The sequence below is a fragment of the Triturus cristatus genome, chromosome 1_1 (genome assembly GCF_964204655.1).
Source record: "Triturus cristatus chromosome 1_1, aTriCri1.1, whole genome shotgun sequence".
In the NCBI taxonomy this organism is placed as follows: domain Eukaryota; kingdom Metazoa; phylum Chordata; class Amphibia; order Caudata; family Salamandridae; genus Triturus; species Triturus cristatus.
This window is the reverse complement of record NC_140579.1, coordinates 1,178,816,129-1,178,834,362: the sequence shown is the minus strand read 5'-3', so window position 1 is coordinate 1,178,834,362 and position 18,234 is coordinate 1,178,816,129. Positions and strand designations below refer to the sequence as shown.

Genomic DNA, 18,234 nt, shown 5'->3' with positions numbered 1-18,234 from the left:
GTATAGATGTGATACCATGAATCCCAACCAACATGAAACCTAACTATTTTGTACATGTTTTTTCTATCCCATTAAGATTCTTTGATCTATTTCCCTTTATGTATTCTCCTTGTTTGTAGCATCGTTCAGCACTCCGTGTCCCTGTGTTGACCTCTTTTGCTGCCTCTTATGATACCTGCACAATTCATGCAGCATAAATAAAAAATAAAAAGTCAAATGCCTACAAACCAAAAGTTCCTCTTGTATTTTTTTTTTAATTTCCTCAAGCAACCAACTGACCAATAACAAGTTCCTCAGCTCTTCTAGAAATAATGTTGGTGATCTAACATTCTGCATGGTGGAGCAGACCACACAAGTTTATGATGTCAAAAAGAAAAAGAAAAATAAAGAGAAAAAAAAACCTATGTCTCTCACAAGAATGCTAGCAACATAACGTGCAAAAAAGGTTTATTGAAAAATAAACACAAAGATTTATTTTGGAAGTTATCGGCTTCACTATTGTTCAGTGTAGCATCAAACACAAAATTCTTCGATAGTCAAACTCAGTAAAGCGTTATCATCCGTGTGCCTTTGATCCCATATAAATGGACTCTGAATAAATTCTTCGCTAGCATGTTTTGCTGTGCTTCTTAAAACATAGTTATTACTACATCCTTTACTCTAACAATCTCCAAGCATCCACTAACTTCTACTTGTGTAGTGCAGATCTACTTCTATGTTCCACAGTTATCTTTTTCTGTGCACCATGAATCACACACAAGAAAGGTATGTTCCTACTTCAGATCATAGTTCACTGTTCCTGTTCCTCAGGCGTGTGGTTCCTGGTTTATTGTTCTGCACCTTTCCTCACAAATCGCCAATGACAGGAGCACTGTCTCCCTGGCAATTTCACAACTTCTCTTCTGTTTTACTTTCTGTGCCAAAATGGCAGTCATTTACAGCTATATCACATTCTAACATTGTATACCACTGCGACTTGGGTAATGAGACACAACAATCTTGGTCGATACACCCACAAGATGTCTTTTGCCTAAGTACTCAACCACAAGATGGACTCCACAATGAAACGCACCTGAGCATGGGGACTTTGCTTTCACAGCTGAAAGCATGTGTGTCCCAGGTGCTACCGTCTTACTCCACATACACACAAGGGAGTGTTAGTCGGTAAATTCTAAGGGACAAACATTCAACATAAAATAGAAGGGGGATAATACAACACGACAGCTGTTCTCAAATACACAAGTTAACTGTCGCAAAACAGAATGCGTCAAACAGGACTCTAGATTTAGGCACAAAGAACTTCCCACAAAAACCTCCCACTGGTCAGTCAGCTAATGCTGCAATATTCCCTAAGCATATATATGATTTCTTGGGCACAGTGATGAGCTGTAACTACTGTACATATGGATAATAACAAACATTTAAACTTACACTCATTATTGCCTCCAGGTGGGTGGTAAAATGAAAGGCCAAGAGATATTATGGCTGCGATTTCCAAAATGATGAGTGTGACATCCTGCAGTGCCTCCCATACTAACTGAAGAAAGGTTTTGGATTTTTTCGGCGGTATCACATTTTGGCCAAACACTTGCCTCCGCTTCTCCAAGTCTGCTGGGTTTCCAGATAGACCTGTATGAATGATAGTGGAAAAAAAGGTTAGCAAGACCAGACCTTGGCAGCCTGCAGAAGTATGCGATATTCATAATGCTGGGTTATGTGCAATTTGCAAAGCATCAGTCTGGCTACAGACTCCAAAATTTATTTAGCCAGTCACCTTTGGGAGCAGCCCAAAACTCCCAACTGACATTTTACTTAAAGTAATCTCCATAAAACCCTTTAAAAGAGGATATAACAGCTTCTCTAACCACCCACACAGAGACACATCCTACATGGACCCTTTTTAGGAATACAGTTTTGTTACGTGCATAAACAGCGCAAGTGGAACAGGTCTCTGCAAATTCATTGCGAGTCAGAGAAATAAAAAAAATAATTCAAGGAAGAAAGAAATAAAGATGAAAAATTGAAAATTAATAACAATCTTGGCAAAACAGTTTGTAAAAGGGACATTAAGTAGTGATATGTAATTATTTGCAATTTGTAAATCGCGAAGATGCTGCCAGGCATCCTGGCACTGGATACAGCCTTGTTGAGGAGAATGGTGATAGCTTACGCAGGACCAACAAAGTTTTAATATTTTTCCTAAAAGAGTTGTGGTTATTCATGGCTCACATATTAAGAGGCACAGAATTCCACTATTTGGTGGTAAAGTAATAAAAAAAGATCTGCGGACTTCGAAAAGAAGTTTGTTGTCAGAACGAAGATGTTGGAGCAATTTGTGAGCCAAGTAGATTGGGTTTGCATGGTAAAAGGCTTCATGTTTGAAACAAGGTTTTAGACAAGTTTATTTCACAGACTGGGAGCCAAAGAAATGCGTCTAGCTGATGTTGGACTGATTTTTTTTTTTTTTAAAGAAACCCCGAGAAGTCTTGCTGCTGCGTTCTGTACACCTTTAAGTCAGTTAAGGACCTGCTTGGGAATCCCTAGATACAGTGAGTTCCATAGTATATAGATTATATTGGTCTAAAATTAAAAAGTAGGGAAGGATCCGCTGTATATTTATTTATATATATATATATTTAAAGGAGGTGGGAGGTGGGGGGTGATATAAGTTTTTTTTTCCAATTTGCCGGTAATTTAGCACCTTCCAAGGAGACTGCTCATCTGTATAATAGCAGGGCATACTGCTTTTTTCACTAATTTCAGAAGCCGGGTACGTGCAGGATCGAACAGTGTTGATGGATCCAAAAAGTTTTGCAAACATTTGCTTCAGGTAGTTGGGCAAACTCACTAAATGATGACCCTGATCGATATCAGTCTGCCAATGTAAATAGGAGACTTGGTCTGTTTGGTGTTCGAATTTAACATTTTTCTTTAAAGAAAGTAGCTAAGCTATCACACAGATTTTGTGAGGGTTGTGCAGAAAGGTTACCCACTTCGGGATGGCGAAGTAAAGAGCTCTTGAGATGGACTGGGTGAGATTGAACTTGAAAACGAATAGACATTCTCAACTGGGGAATGCATTTTGCAGGCTCGTGCAAGTGTAAATACGTTTCCACACAATTGCAACATCTCCCCTGTTGTGTTCGCTGGCCTTTCCTTGTTTTGAAACTTATAGAAATGGCCATTTCGATATCAGATCCATAGATCATCCGGGTTTTCGTATGAAATAGGAAATCGTGCAGTTCTATGCTGTGTTTAACTACCTATCTAGTATTAAGAAGGTGGAAGGCGAGGCTAATCTCACGGTTGATTTGTATGGCCAGCGTGACTGGAGGCAAAATGTGTTCAGGATTATAGGAGATCATGGTAAAAGACCTGGAACCACATGTGTTACACGTCACGATATGTGTTTTTAAATTCAAACAGGCTGCAGGAGGGCATAACTGTAGGTCTGAGGGATTTAAACTGCTATAGAGAATAGCAGATCCTTTCCTGAGGGGCAAGGTTCCTGGCACTGGGCGCGGATGGAAGCAGACGGGCTCTCCATCAGCACGTAAGTATTAGCGTGCTTCTGAAAATAGCCCGCCATGTCCAGTGGGCATGAGTACGTCAGTGAGGCACTACAGTCCTAGGGAAAACATGAAGTGGGGGTGCTGAAATACAATTTTCAACTTTAGTCCAGCTGCTCCTTCCGCTTTCGGAAGCCTCACCTTCTGGAAGGTAAAACTCTGGAAACGGAGGCTGAATTAAAATAAACATGACAAAAAGAAACTCATAAAAGGATTTAAATGGCAGCAACACCATTTAAAGATAGCGAGCATTTCCTACCAGGCTCCTTCTTTAAATCAAGGGAGTTCCCCACTCACTTAGAAGGAAATAAAAAGGTTGCGGAATTGCTAAAACAATGAGGCCAGGGAGCAGCAAAAGTAAGAGTCCAGAAACACTGTCACTTGTTGAAAGTGGCTGTGTCTAATGCAGACACGTTAGTGCCGCTGAAATAGTCCAGTATGTCCTAGGGGTGGGGCTGGGTCATTAAGGCAGTAGCCTCCCAGGAAAACACATGGAAGAGCTAAAAAAAAAAAAGGTATTCAAACGGAGTCAAGCTTCTCCTTTCAATCTCAGAAGGCTTCCCCTCCGAAAGTGAATAACTGAAACCGAGGCTGAATTAAATAGAGGCTGTAATATCGAGCACAAACACTAAAATGATCTCTGAACTGGGTTTGGAGAAGGATGGATCGGAGGTCAACATATAGCTTACTTCACATAGAGGTCGGACAAGGGAAAGAAGTGTAAAAAGGTGTGGACGGTATGGGATTTTGCTGTTGGCAACCTAACAAGATCTCTACTTTCTAGCCATTTTAAGTCCCCCAACGCTTTACTTTACAGTCACATATGTTTAGGAAGACAATGACTGGAAAGCAGCCTTGGCTGTGAAGGGTAACCATGGAATGTATTGCAAAATAGAGCTTTACAATTTATCGGTGATGTGTTCTAGTTCCTATTCTGCCATTTACCACACAGAATGTGATGGGTCTTCTGAGAAACTGCGATGTATTTTGAAAGGTTGCCGTAGGTATCATCATATACTCTAAAGACGCCAGAAATTAACCCCAACGTTGTAAGATGTAAAAGCTAAAATAAGGGTGACATCACCTAGTTTTAACAGTGGTGGGTGGTCTTTGTGCCTAATTATCCTAACACAGTGGCAGGTGGGCAAAGTATAAATGGAAATCCGGTGTAAACCCTAGAGCTTTTGTAGAAGAGGTTAGTTACATCAGAGTGACTAAAGAATGCCAGTATACATCTACTTCTGTATGGGCAGGCAACCTTTGTTACTAGAAAGGCAGTCGGAATTCTGTCCCTGATGGATATACAGCCATAGTACAGTGAGGGAGAGGAGAGCACAATGTTCAGGGAGAAGTCTGGGGCAAGCTCATCAGGAAAGCCGAGATTAGATATTAGCAAATAATTTTAAAACACATTTTCAAGTGCAGAAGCTATCAACACGAAACTGTTCTGGTGAAGGTAAGATCCAATATTTTTATTTGCGTCAAGGAGTGTGGGCATGGCTAGTAACTCCACGATATACATAAACTGCATAGAAGACATCATAGACATGTTTGTACAGGACAGTGGCAAGATGAAGGGGCAATACCCACCAGTAGCTAAAGCATATGGTGCAGAAAGTAGGCTCTGATGGAGGGGAGGATGCAAAACTAGGTGTTAGATAAAGAATTATGAGCCGAAATTAAATACTCGGCTTCCCCTTTAGACCAAAGAATGAAATCCTGAGTGGGTTACATATTTCCGTGCAGCCTTGTCACCAAATTTGGGAGCACTTAAACAGGCAAGTCTAAGTATTAAGAACAGTTTGAGAAACTGAACAATGTAATTTTTACAATTTCAATCCCACACAAAAGGAGACAAATGACAAAGATACGATAAAGGTATGCTGTAAACTTCTCATTGTGAGGGGAACAGCCGGGTAGATCTGGCAGGTGTCTCACTGCTCACTAAAGTAAGTTATGCTCATTTAGTTAAGGTGTGATAGAAGTTAGACTACCTTGTCACAGTAACTGATCTGCAGCAGGAGCAAGGCTTTAAGTTTCTGGAGTGACACTTGCTATTTAACTGGAGACCTTTGGACATGAGGAGTCTAACCTAGGGCCGGTCATAATCTAGAGAAAAAGAAGGAAAAATAAGCTACATAACATACCTCCTCCCAAAATGAACCCTGAATCGCTGGTCCCCTGTTTTTCACACCAATGTCATTACATTCTGTGTAGGCCAGTTACTTTACCTGTAATTATGGTTATGCAGTTTGAAGTTCTTCTAAATTGACAAGCTGCGCATACGTACGTCATCTAGTGGCTAGGTACAGAAGTGCTATTCTGCCAAAAACGTTTTCTACCGTTGGTAGGTGTGGACGTAGGCGGAGCCTGAGTATGATGTTCAAAGTAAGCCGACAATGCATCAGTAAGTGACCAGTATTTTGGATCCTTATTTTTTTTAATCCTCCTTCATCAGGGAAATGGGAAGATTTCATGTGGATCTAACAGATTCTCTAGCATTTAAACTAGAAACTTAAAAAACAGGTTTCTTATGCAGACTGAAGTGCCTTCTAGATTCCCATGCTGTGCACAGATTATGTAGCAGTGTTATTGCCCTTGTAGAGGGAAAGGGGGTTTGAATAGGGAGTAAAGGAGAATGCGTGTTTAAATATGGATTGTTAAATCTCCATTTCTTTCCCAGTATTGATAGCAACACAATAGAGTCTAAAGAAGGTGATTACGCCAAATTGCACCTCTTATTTTCCTCTCCAAATTTGGCTCAGATGGTCTTTTATTTACCTACTTAAAGTGGTTGAGGGGAGCAAAACAATTCAGGAGTATACTTTCAATATAGACATGCCTTAAAGGACCACAGACTCCGAACTTCAGTTTTGTCAATTTATTATAAGGCCAAAAACAATTGGATGTAGACACAGCGAAGAATCAAAGTATATAGATTAAAAAAGATCAAAACAGAGCAGAATCTACGAATATAGGTTATTCGGCACAAAAGGGTAAAGTCCAAAATCAGAATGCAACAAAGAATAGATGCAGAGTCTAGGTCCCTTTTAATTAGGAAGAAATACAATATCTTTCCCTACACTGCTCTAAATGGAGGTCCTACCTAATTCCCTTCCATCATTTCCCAAATGTGTCAGCACGTGTTGACTTCCTAAGAAGTACTCACGTCAAATGGGTTGATAAATTTAAGGCTTCGGAGCTCGCTCTAAGATGCTCCTTCTCCTCCATAAGCTAGAAGAAGTCTGGTTTCACTGTCCCTGCGCATCAACAAAAAACATAGGATTCAATTGGCAATACGTCATCATAAACCTTCCATTGCAACTTTGTCTGTGTGGTAAATTTCCAGGAGCCTTTTAATTAAATCTTCTTTGTTCGAATGGCCTTGGTTCCCAGATAGGCCAGACACGAAAAGCGTCCCCCCTTCTCGCTTTCCAGCCATCTTCAAAGACATTCCGAGTATCTTCTTCAATCTGAAAATAATGAGTTTGTATTCCTGCACCTGCAGTAGGATGAGAACACTCTGTTTTTCAAACACAACAAGCATGAAATTATTTTTTTCTTGAGAGACCAAGGAGATGCAAAACTAAAAACAATTTGCGATTTTGGACCTAGACTCGGACAACTTAATCTAATCACAGTTACACTATATGAATATATTATCATCCTGTATCTTATACATTCAGGAATTTCAATACATATACGGTTCTACTTGAATGTATTCACTACGATTAATGTTTAAGTGATTCAACTAAATACATCTTAATGATCATAAAACACTGCAAACTATAAACTACATGTGAGTGAGTCTTAACCATGAATATAGTGCACCCATACAATATAGATTGCTGAAAGCGCTCTATCAAAGGCTTGATCTAATGACCTTGTAGCTGCTTGGCAGGTTTCCAGCAAAGACATATTTATTGAACATGAATGCACACATTGCCCTTTTCTTTTTGGTGGAGTGGATTATTGGTCTTACTTGTAATGTCTTTATGTCCATGGCTTAGCAATTTTAATTTGTTCATACTATCCACTTTGCTATGTTTTTGGTTGCAGCTGTGTCCCATGATTGTGTGGAAAGTACCACTAAAAAACGGTGTCGATTATTTGGTACTTATCGTTTCCTGGATTTAATACATTTCTGCCCTCCTTCCATCCAAGTGTGAAGTGCCCCTTCTGCTGCATTAGTGGGCTTCTGAAACAAACTCGGTAGTGTGATGATTCAACTGATTTAAAACGGCGACGGCGCCTTTCGTAAGTAAAAAAAAAAATGGGTTTGTCCTCATGAGAACTTTATTTTTATAGTTACGGAATCAATCTGTACAATGAGTGATTGTAGTTTACCTACTCTCCTGAGTGATGTAACCATGACAAAGAATGCTGTTTTTAGCCTGAGAAACAAGTTAAGCCTTGTGCATGGGCTAAAAGGGTGGCTCCATCAGACCTGCTAGTGCTAGGTTCAGGTACCACTGTGGTGGTGGAAGTGTATATGGTGGGGGAGGAAAGACTCCTTGCTCCGTCCATGAACTCTCTCATTAGTAGATCATCAACAAGGTGTGTGTGTGTGTGTCTCTCTCAATGTATGCTGTAACCGCTGACAGATGAACTCTTTAGAATGTGAGATAGCTTGCTACTACTGTTTCATCAGAAAGTCGAACACTGTTTATCTCAAATAATAGGAGGTATCTTTTACACTTTAAGACATAGCACCACTTTCTCATGGAAAGTCTGTGTTTTGTTGGTTAGCCTTAGATGGTCAAATTCTGCAGTTTCATGCGCCCAGCCATCAACTGTAGTTCCTCCAGGTTTGGGTGAAAACTTTGTGAGATTGCCGTTTTATAATGGAATACAGAGAAGTCCCTTCTGCTCTTTGTATTATGTAAAAGAATAATCGCTGACATGGCCACCAGGATTAGAATCACACCGAGAGCTCTGAAATTCAGTATTGCCAGGGATACAAATGGTACTAGGGTGGGAGGGTATAGGAAAATCTCCTGTACAAGTACAAGTCGTCCCAATGTTGATGGGCATATCTGTCGAGGAGATTGCAATAAAAAATTATAAACAGATCTTGTGCAGAGAAAATACTTCTGATTCGATGACTTGTATCCTTTCACTTCTCATATTCAGGAATGACATTTTTCTTTTGCTTTCAGTACTCCATGGGAGCCCGTGTGTTTTCTTGCTCTCTATGTCATGTACTTGTTCCACCCTCAAATACTCCCTCCAACCCCGTCCCCATGATCTCACGGTTGCTTCCTCCTTCCCAGATCCTCATCCTTTACTCCCTCCACCTCTCCCTAACATGCTTTTTTTTGTTTTTACTTTTAACAATTGACCTCTTCTCCTTCACAGTGGCTCTGTTGCTCCCCTATGCCCACTCCATTTGCCACATCCCACACCCACACAGTCTTCTCCAAACACCCGCTACTTTTCTATTGTTCCCACTGCCTCTTACATTTCCAGTCTATGCTTTCATCATCTTCCAAAACTGTTTTCTGTTTTTTGTAGGGCACAGCAGCTGGTATTTGCTACTGGGCTGCTCCTTTTTTCGTGCATATTTTTTTTTTTGATTTGCCACTTCAATATAATTGGCTGCCACCAAAACATGAAAATTGCAAGACATTATGATGCATGCACACTTATGTGTCATCATGATGCGGCTTTTGTTCTAATCCACTGCAACATAGACAGTCAAGTAGTGTTTTTGTTTCTTTTGCAGATGTGGAATAGCACCAGCAAAAATCACTGTCAAAGTCAAATGGTCTGGGCTTTGGCAATGCCTGTTCACCTTCGCAACTGAAAGTTACATTTTAGTGACAGCTCAGCGACGCTAAAAAGCAGAGTTTTATAGTCTGCCCAAATGAGGAGCGCCGAGATGAACAAGTTACTTACCTTCGGTAACGCTTTTTCTGGTGGATGCAGTATCTGCTTGTGGATTCCTCACTTTGTGAATATCCCCTGCGCCAGCAACGTTCGGAAACTATTGTAGCAGTCCACGCCGATGAGGTCGAAGACGACGTCACAGAGACACGGCTCCGCTCGCGACTCCGCTGACGTCACCGGCTCCATAAGAAGACCTCGTCGGCGTGATGACGTCAGTTCCGCCCCTTTTTTCCGTGCTTTCGAGGCACACGGACGGACTGACAGCAATATGTACATAAACAGCATACACAGTACACAAAATGCATATTAACACACACAGTGTAGAGAATATAAATAACATCACTTCCTTGACAGTAATAAACCAATTTGAAACCATCAATAGAAATACAGCATAGAAATACTGATATAGAATCACTGGTATAGAAGGATGGACAACGGGGAGGCGGGTGGGTCAGTGAGGAATCCACAGGCAGATACTGTATCCACCAAAAAAAGCCTTACCGAAGGTAAGTAACTTGTTCTTCTGATGGATACATCTGCCAGTGGATTCCTCACCTTGTGAATAGATTCCACAGCAGTCCCCACTCCCGGAGGAGGGTGTCCACCCTTCTACACCAGAAAATCCTGAAGGACGGAACGAGCAAAGTGTCCGTCCCTCCTCACCTCGGTGTCCAAACAATAATGTTTTGCGAAGGTGTGATGGGAGGCCCAAGTTGCAGCTCTACAAATGTCCTCCACAGGAACCCCCCTAGACAAAGCAGAGGTGGAAGACTTTGCTCTAGTGGAATGAGCCCTTAAACCCTCCGGAGGCTCCTTACCAGCCAAAGAGTAGCAAATCTTGATGCACAAGACAATCCACCTGGAAAGGGTGCACTTGTGCACCGCTCGACCTTTCCTGCAGCCAGCAAAGCCCACGAAGAGCTGATCATCAACCGTGATGTCCTTTGTCCTGCCCAGGTAAAAGCTCACCACCCTTTTAGGGTCCAAGCGGTGAAGCCGCACCTCCTCCTTGGAAGGATGAGGGGGGAGGATAAAAAGAAGGAAGGGTAATGGATTGTCCCAGATGGAAAGGAGTTACCACCTTAGGCAAAAACGCAGCCCTGGTCCGGAGTACCATTCGTTCAGCATGCACAGTCAAGAATGGGGGCTTTGAACTAAGAGCTTGAAGCTCACTTACCCTCCTTGCCGAGGTAATTGCGATAAGGAATACCGTCTTGAAAGACAACAGCCTCAAGGGACACTTATGTAAGGGCTCGAAGGGAGAACCCATAAGATAGGTTAATACAAGATTTAAGTCCCATTGGGGCACAATAAAGGGAGTATGAGGAAACTTATTTGTAAGACCCTTTATAAAACGAAGAACAATAGGTGACTTGAACAGTGACGGCTGATCCGGCAGGCATAGGAATGCCGACAAAGCCTTTAAATATCCTTTAACTGTAGCCACAGCAAAGCCTTGCTGAGCAAGAGAAAGGGCAAACTGCAAAATGTTAGACAAACGAGCCTTCAAAGGATCAATTGACCTCTCCCCACACCAGAGTACAAATTTAGACCATCTATAGGAATATATGGATTTGGTGGAATGTCGCCTGGCCGATAAAATAACATCCACCACATCTGGCGGGAGAGTGAAAGAATTCAGGTTGCCCCGTTCAATCTCCAGGCATGAAGGAGTAAGCTCTGGAGGTGGGGGTGTAGAACCTGCCCCTTCGACTGCGAGAGGAGGTCTGCCCTCAGAGGGAGACGGAGCGGAGGGCACGAGGAGAGGTGGAGAAGATCTGTGTACCACACCCTTCTTGGCCAATCCGGGGCGACCAATATAACTTGGGCCCGGTCTTGGCGAATCTTCCTCAGAACCCGAGGAATCAAGGGTATGGGAGGAAAAGCGTAAAGGGGTCGAGAGTCCCAACTCAACTGAAATGCGTCCCCTAACGCCCCCTGCAGCGGATACTGGAGACTGCAGAATGACGGGCAGTGAGCATTCTCGTGAGTGGCGAACAGGTCCACCCGAGGAGTTCCCCACATCCGGAAGATGTGACGAACCACCTCCAGATGAAGCCTCCACTCGTGGTCGGCGGAGAACTGCCGACTGAGACTGTCCGCACGCACGTTCAACACCCCGGCCAGATGATTTGCCATCAGACAAATCCGATGGTCCTGAGCCCAGGACCATAGACGCAGGGCCTCTCTGCAGAGACAAAGAGACCCCACCCCTCCCTGTTTGTTTATATACCACATCGCCGTCGTGTTGTCCGTCAGAACTTGAACAGACTGACCGCGAAGGGAAGGAAGGAAGGCCTTGAGTGCCAAACCAATCGCCCGCAATTCCAGAAGGTTGATGTGAAGCAACCTTTCCTCCGGAGACCAAAGACCCTTGATCTCCAGATCCCCCAGATGAGCACCCCACCCTAAAGTGGATGCATCCGTTATCACTGTGGCCACCGATGGAGGTAAATGGAAGGGCTTCCCTTGGGACAGATTGCCCTCCACGCTCCACCAAGACATTTCCGCTGCAGATTCTCTGGAGATCCTCACAGACTCCCTGAGATCTCCCTTGTGCTGATACCACTGCTTGCGGAGGCACCACTGTAGCGCCCTCATGTGCCAGCGTGCATGGTTGACCAACAGGATGCAGGAGGCGAACAGACCGAGCAGGCGAAGGACCTTCAGAACTGGAACGACCGCTCCGTTGAAAAAAAAGGAATAATTTCCTGTATGTCGAGAATCCTTTGTGGAGGAGGGAATACTCGACACACAGTAGTGTCCAGTACCGCACCTATGAACAGGTTGCGCTGAGAGGGCACCAGGTGAGATTTGGGCACGTTGATCGAAAAACCCAATTTGTACAACAGCCGAGTTGTATCCTGCCGATGACGCAGCACCTTCTCCAACGACTCCGCCTTGATCAGCCAGTCGTCTAAATAAGGGAAAACTGAAATCCCCGACCTTCTGAGATGGGCTGCCACCACCGCCATCACCTTTGTGAAGACTCGAGGTGCCGAAGTAAGACCAAACGGGAGGACCGCAAACTGATACTGTTGTGACCCTACCGTAAACCAGAGGTACTTCCTGTGCGACTTCAGGATGGGGATGTGGAAATACGCATCCTGCAAGTCGAGCGACACCATCCAGTCCTCCTGATTCAGCGCCTGAAGAACCTGCGCAAGGGTGAGCATCTTGAACTTCTCCTGTTTCAGGTAAAAGTTCAGGATTCTGAGGTCCAATATCGGACGTAACCTGCCGTCCTTTTTCGGAATCAGAAAATACCGGGTGTAACATCCCTGACCCCTCTCCTGCTCCGGAACCACCTCTATCGCACCTTTCTGAAACAACTTCAGGACTTCCTCCTGCAGGAGAAGACGGTGGTCCTCCGAGCAAGCCCCTTGGCAAGGAGGGTAATTTGGAGGGAATTCCCGAAAGGGAAGGGCGTACCCATTTTCTACAAGATCCAGAACCCAGAGATCTGTAGTTACAGATTCCCAATCTTGTAGAAAATGGGTAAGCCGGCCCCCCACAGGACCAGCATGATCCGGAATGTCGAATCTAGGGCTGCTTTGCGGAGGTGGGAGGGACTGAGGAAGAGGAAGAGGAGGAGGAGAGTTGACGGCCATGTGAGCGACCCCTAACTCTTCCTCTGTATCCCTTGGACAAAGAGCCTTGCTGTTGTTGTTGCTGCTGGACTGGTCTGTAAGAGCGAAAAGTCGCCCTACCAAAGCCTCTATACCTTTTGAAAGTTCCTCTCGGCTGGGATTGAAGGCCCAACGACCTAGCCGTAGCCTTACTCTCCTTGAATCGTTCGAGAGCAGCATCCGCCTTCTTCCCGAACAAACCAGACCCATCAAAAGGCAAGTCTAATAAAGTTGACTGCACATCAGAGGAGAATTCAGAGGACTTTAGCCACGCACCCCTCCTGGTGGCGACCGAAGACCCCATGACCCTGGCAACTGAGTCTGCTGTGTCCAGACCACTTTGGATAACTTGGCGAGCAGCCGCCTGGGCATCAGTCAGTACTTCATTGAAGCCGGCCCTATCCTCTTCTGACAGCTTTGGTGCCAACTTCTTTGCCGAGTCCATAAGCGCATGGATATAGCGCCCCAACAAACACGTTGCATTTGACGACTTAAGAGCCATAATGGCTGATGAAAAGACCTTTTTGGCCGATTGGTCCACCTTCTTAGCCTCCCTGTCTCCTGGAACCTGAGGAAATGCCCCTTTTGATCGTCCCGAACAAGCCGCCTGAGCTACCAAGCTTTCAGGCGAAGGGTGCGAAGTTAAAAATTCAGGATCCCCCGGAGCCACTCTATATCTCCTTGCAACTGCCCTGGAGACTGCAGGAGCTGAAAAAGGTTTGCGCCATACCTCTAGCACAGGTTCCATAATAGCCTCGTTAAAGGGTAGCAAGGGTTCCGATACCGCAGTAGGTGAATGCAACACCTCAGTAAGAATATTAGCTTTAAACTCTGTTGTTGGTAATTGGAGATCCAACAATTCCGCAGCTTTTCTAATCACCGCATGATACGGTGCTGCTTCTTTAGAGGGTTCATCCGATGGTGGAGTGATCTCCCACTCTGGAGACAATTACAGTCCACTTGCCTCCTTTAACTCTTCAAACACATCATCAGATTCCACTAACTCTCCCTCTTCAGCCTCTTCCAACAGAAAGCGTCTCTCATCCACCACTCTGTGCTTCCCTCCTTGAACGAATCCGGATCTGCGGCGTCGGTGGCGCCGTGTGCGAATCCGACGGCGCCGGCAGCGGCGTCGAACGCGGATCAGCTAGAGCAGCCGGCGTCGAACGAAGTCGAGTCGGCGTCGGTGAAGAGGGAAGCGGCGTCGATGTTTGCGGCGCCGGTAGCTGCCAAGACGGCGTCGCTGGAAAGAATGGCATAAATGGAGCTTGAGGGTAGACCTGCGGCACTCCCAAATTGAAAGCCATCGGACCCATCGGACCCATAGGTGCACCAGGGTTATTGAAAACACCCCATACATAGCATTTAGGTAATGCGTAGGGTCCTGACCTGGACCAGGAAAAGCAGGATACTGGTCAGGTAACACCGGACTCGGGCCTGCCGGCACCGACGGTGGAACAAGCGGCGTCACAGTTTCACCCGGAGCCTGACAATCCTCATCCGGGACCGGAGTCGGAGACGCAGCCAGAGGACTCGCTGGAGCCGGAGATGGAACCGGCGCAGGGGATGACACCGGCACTGGAGAAGCAGCCGGAACCGGCGAAGTCACCGGAGAAGAAGGAGTTGGAGGCGAAGCCGGGACTGGAGAAGGAGACACTGACTCTCTCCGACGTCGAGTAAGCGACTTCGTCTTCGAAGCCGAACCTTTATCGGAATGATGATGCGAAGAATGCCTCCTCTTCTTTTTATGCTTCTTACTCTTTGAAGCATGCCCCGAAGTCGACTTGGACGCCGACCTGGATCCAGACCTCCTTCTTCCTCTTTTTTCCTTCTTCTTCATTCGGGCGATGAAGAGCTTCGCCTCTCTTTCTTTAAGCGCCTTCAAGCTCATTTTACGACAGATTGAGCAACCTCCCACATCGTGGTCTGAAGACAAACACCAAACACAATCGTCGTGCGGGTCGGTGATAGACATGTGCTTGCCACATTCTCGGGAAGGCTTGAAACCAGACTTCCTCGTTGACATTATCAAAGAAGAACAGAGAAATTCCAGAAAATACACAAAGTAACAAGTAATGCCACTAGTAACGATTCCCGAAATCCATTGGCGTCGTCGGCGCGGAAAAAAGGGAACTGACGTCATCACGCCGACGAGGTCTTCTTATGGAGCCGGTGACGTCAGCGGAGTCGCGAGCGGAGCCGTGTCTCTGACGTCGTCTTCGACCTCATCGGCGTGGACTGCTACAAAAGTTTCCGAACGTTGCTGGCGCAGGGGATATTCACAAGGTGAGGAATCCACTGGCAGATGTATCCATCAGAAAGCATTTTACTACAGGGATCTGTGCTTTAACCCCTGGCCACGGGTTCAAATCCCAACATGTACACTCAGAATTTCATCCTGCCAAGGCTGATAAAATAGGCATCATTGAGATGAGTAACAACACATTTCCTGTATCTGTCAAGGGTGCCAAACAGGCTCCTCAGAGTGAATGCGTACTCTACCAATATGCATGTTATGTGTTTTATGGTTACTTTTTATCTTTATACAACTGTTTTACCTTGAAGTCAGCCTTAGATGACTGAAACTCTACTTCTGTTTCCAACTGCTCTTTCCAACTGAAAGATATGAATGATTCTGCTTAATCCCAGGCCGCCTTCCAGAATTGATCCTGACGTGCAACTTGACAGTGTCCAACTCTACTATCCTTCCAGTAAGCTGAATGGCACGCATAAGCCCCACATGGCTTTCAATTCAAATCTTACATGTGACTGACCATTAAACACCTTTTAAAGGTGATTCTGACACGTGGCAAGCTATGCATCAGTCCTTCTACTGATAATGGTAACCTGATCAATTCTGCTAAACGTTTGGCGATCCTGACAGGAGACTGTAGTATTTTCAAGCTTACTCCAGGTCATGTGTGACACTTTCGGCCAGTCGAGGCTTTTTAGCCAGCAGCACACTACCTGGAACAAAGTTTGGCTTCGCTCCTTAAAAATGAGATCTACCAAGTTTGAGCTTGCAAAGTGTTGTTTGCTGATAAGCAAGAAAGTACTGAAAGTTTAACACTTGACATGCCACCGCTAAGCAGATATACGAATGATTGCTTCCCAGCGATTCAGAAGCAGGTTAAGCAAAGGCAGTTATTGTAAAAAAACAAAATACTAACTGTGCTACTAGCAAGAAAAGACATATAGGAATACTAAAACTATATCTAATTGAAAACTTTTTGCACTGCATTCTCATGACTAGATCCAATGAGTGACTCGACTCCTAGCAATACATGACACACAAACTGGCAAAGCCAATAGATCTCTCCTATGCAAGAGCTATTGGCTCTGACAGTGCGTTTTAGTCATGTTGAACACCAGTGTGGCTGCTGTTCAGCATGGCTGAAGGTTTGGGAGGTGGAGTCCAGTAGTGTGTTAAAGTGGAGTGTAATAGAGTGGAGTAGAATGGCATTCAGAAGATTGTTGTAGAGTGGAGTGTCATATAGTGGAGTGGTGTGGATTAGAGTGCACTACATTAGAATTGAGTAGATTGGAGTGAAATAGATTTGAATGAAATGGATTAGAGTGGAGTAGAGTAGAGTGTATTGTAGTGGAGTGGAGAGTATTGCAGTGGGGTGGAGTGTAGTGGAGTAGAATAGAACGGAATGGATTAGGGTGAAGTTGATTAGGGTGGAGTGGATTAGAACAGAGTGCATTCGAGTGGATAAAAAAAGTGGACTGAATTGAATTGAGGTGGATTAGAGTAGAGTGGGTTAAAGTTGAGTGGATTGGATATGAATGGATTAGTGAGGAGAGGTGTGGATTAGAGTGGAGTAAATTGGAGCAGAGTGAACTGGGCTAGAGTGGATTCGTTATTTTGTTTTATTTATTTGTTTGTATAGCGCCTGAATTGACCCCCGAAGGGGTATCTCTGCCCTTAGGGTGTAGTGGATTAGGGTTTAGTGTATTATAGAGGATTGGAGTAGTTTAGGGTGGAGTGGTTTCAGTGGTCTGGAGTGGATTAGAGTAGACTAGAGTGGATTAGATTGGAGTGGAGTAGAGGGGATTAGATCGGAGTGGACTGGATCGTAGTGGAGTGGATTGGATTAGAGTGGAGTGGCAAAAATTGCCTCTTCTTGTTCCTTAGGTTATTCAGCACTGCGGCATAATTTGGCACTCCCCTGCAGCAAAATTCCAGTGGCACTGCCTATGCAGAATGTTCATTGTACAAAACATTAACACAAGAGGCTGATATTACATTTCTTCAAATGACCTTGCCTTTACAGATGCCAAATCTGAGATAGGAGCCATTCGAAACATCACAGAGTGGAATTTGGATTCTGACACAAATCCGCCGAAGCCTTTAATGCACGCTACACCTTTGCAAAAAACCACAACTGCTGAGGGAGGATTCCGACATGGAAGTTGTGGTTTCAATCTATTTTTATTCTTACAGACGCAATCATATCCCACACCAAAACATGGCAGTCTTCACCAGTTTAGCACACACCCACGTATATGCTGGTTTAACATTCCTCATGCAAGGAAGAGAAATTAATGCATCATTTCGGACTAGTGCAATTATGTACTCTGTGACTGTCAAGAACCGTCACCGATTTTGATGGCGGATTTAAAGTGACCCATGGCACCGAGAACTGTAGCAAAAAACAAGCAGAAAACACTTTGCAGGGAGCAGCAGGTAGCGGGAGTAGGAGGGGGGAAGAAATAGTACTTAATCACATCGGGATTACCATGAGTACTGATTAAGTTGAATCAATCTGTATTTGGTCTGAGCACCACAGCATGCATCAGAAGTGACGTTTCACCGGGACCAGCCAATTAAGGAAGCTCCAAAGAAGAGGGACGCAGGAACACACAAATGGTACGCTATGGGTGGGTTCCAATTCCTTTTTAGATGAAGCCTGATAGACAGCCCAGCTGTCTGGTTTGTTAAAGACATCTTGGGGACATTCGAAAAGCTTACCTGAGAAACATTCTACCCATTGCTTACTATTGGCTTTGTGGTTTGTAACTCACAAATACTTGCTTTCTGTTTGCTGGCTTTATTTATTTTAGGCTGTTCAGCTTGTAGCATACCCTGTTTACTGTAGTCTTCCACAGAGCTCGCTTTCTGTAAATAAACTTTTAAATCTTCT

At 44.5% G+C, this 18,234-nt stretch overlaps 1 protein-coding gene across 8 annotated transcripts in view; it reads right to left on the bottom strand.

The window, feature by feature from the left end:
* LOC146871815 (plasma membrane calcium-transporting ATPase 4-like) overlaps nt 1–18,234 on the bottom strand; it is a 1,579,909-nt gene that overhangs the window by 685,441 nt on the left and 876,234 nt on the right. For all 8 annotated transcript variants that reach the window (XM_085651731.1, XM_085651670.1, XM_085651690.1 and 5 more), the window contains exon 4: nt 1,432–1,629. In XM_085651731.1, coding sequence (XP_085507857.1) covers nt 1,432–1,629 — 198 coding nt within the window. The remainder of the gene's footprint in view (nt 1–1,431; nt 1,630–18,234) is intronic.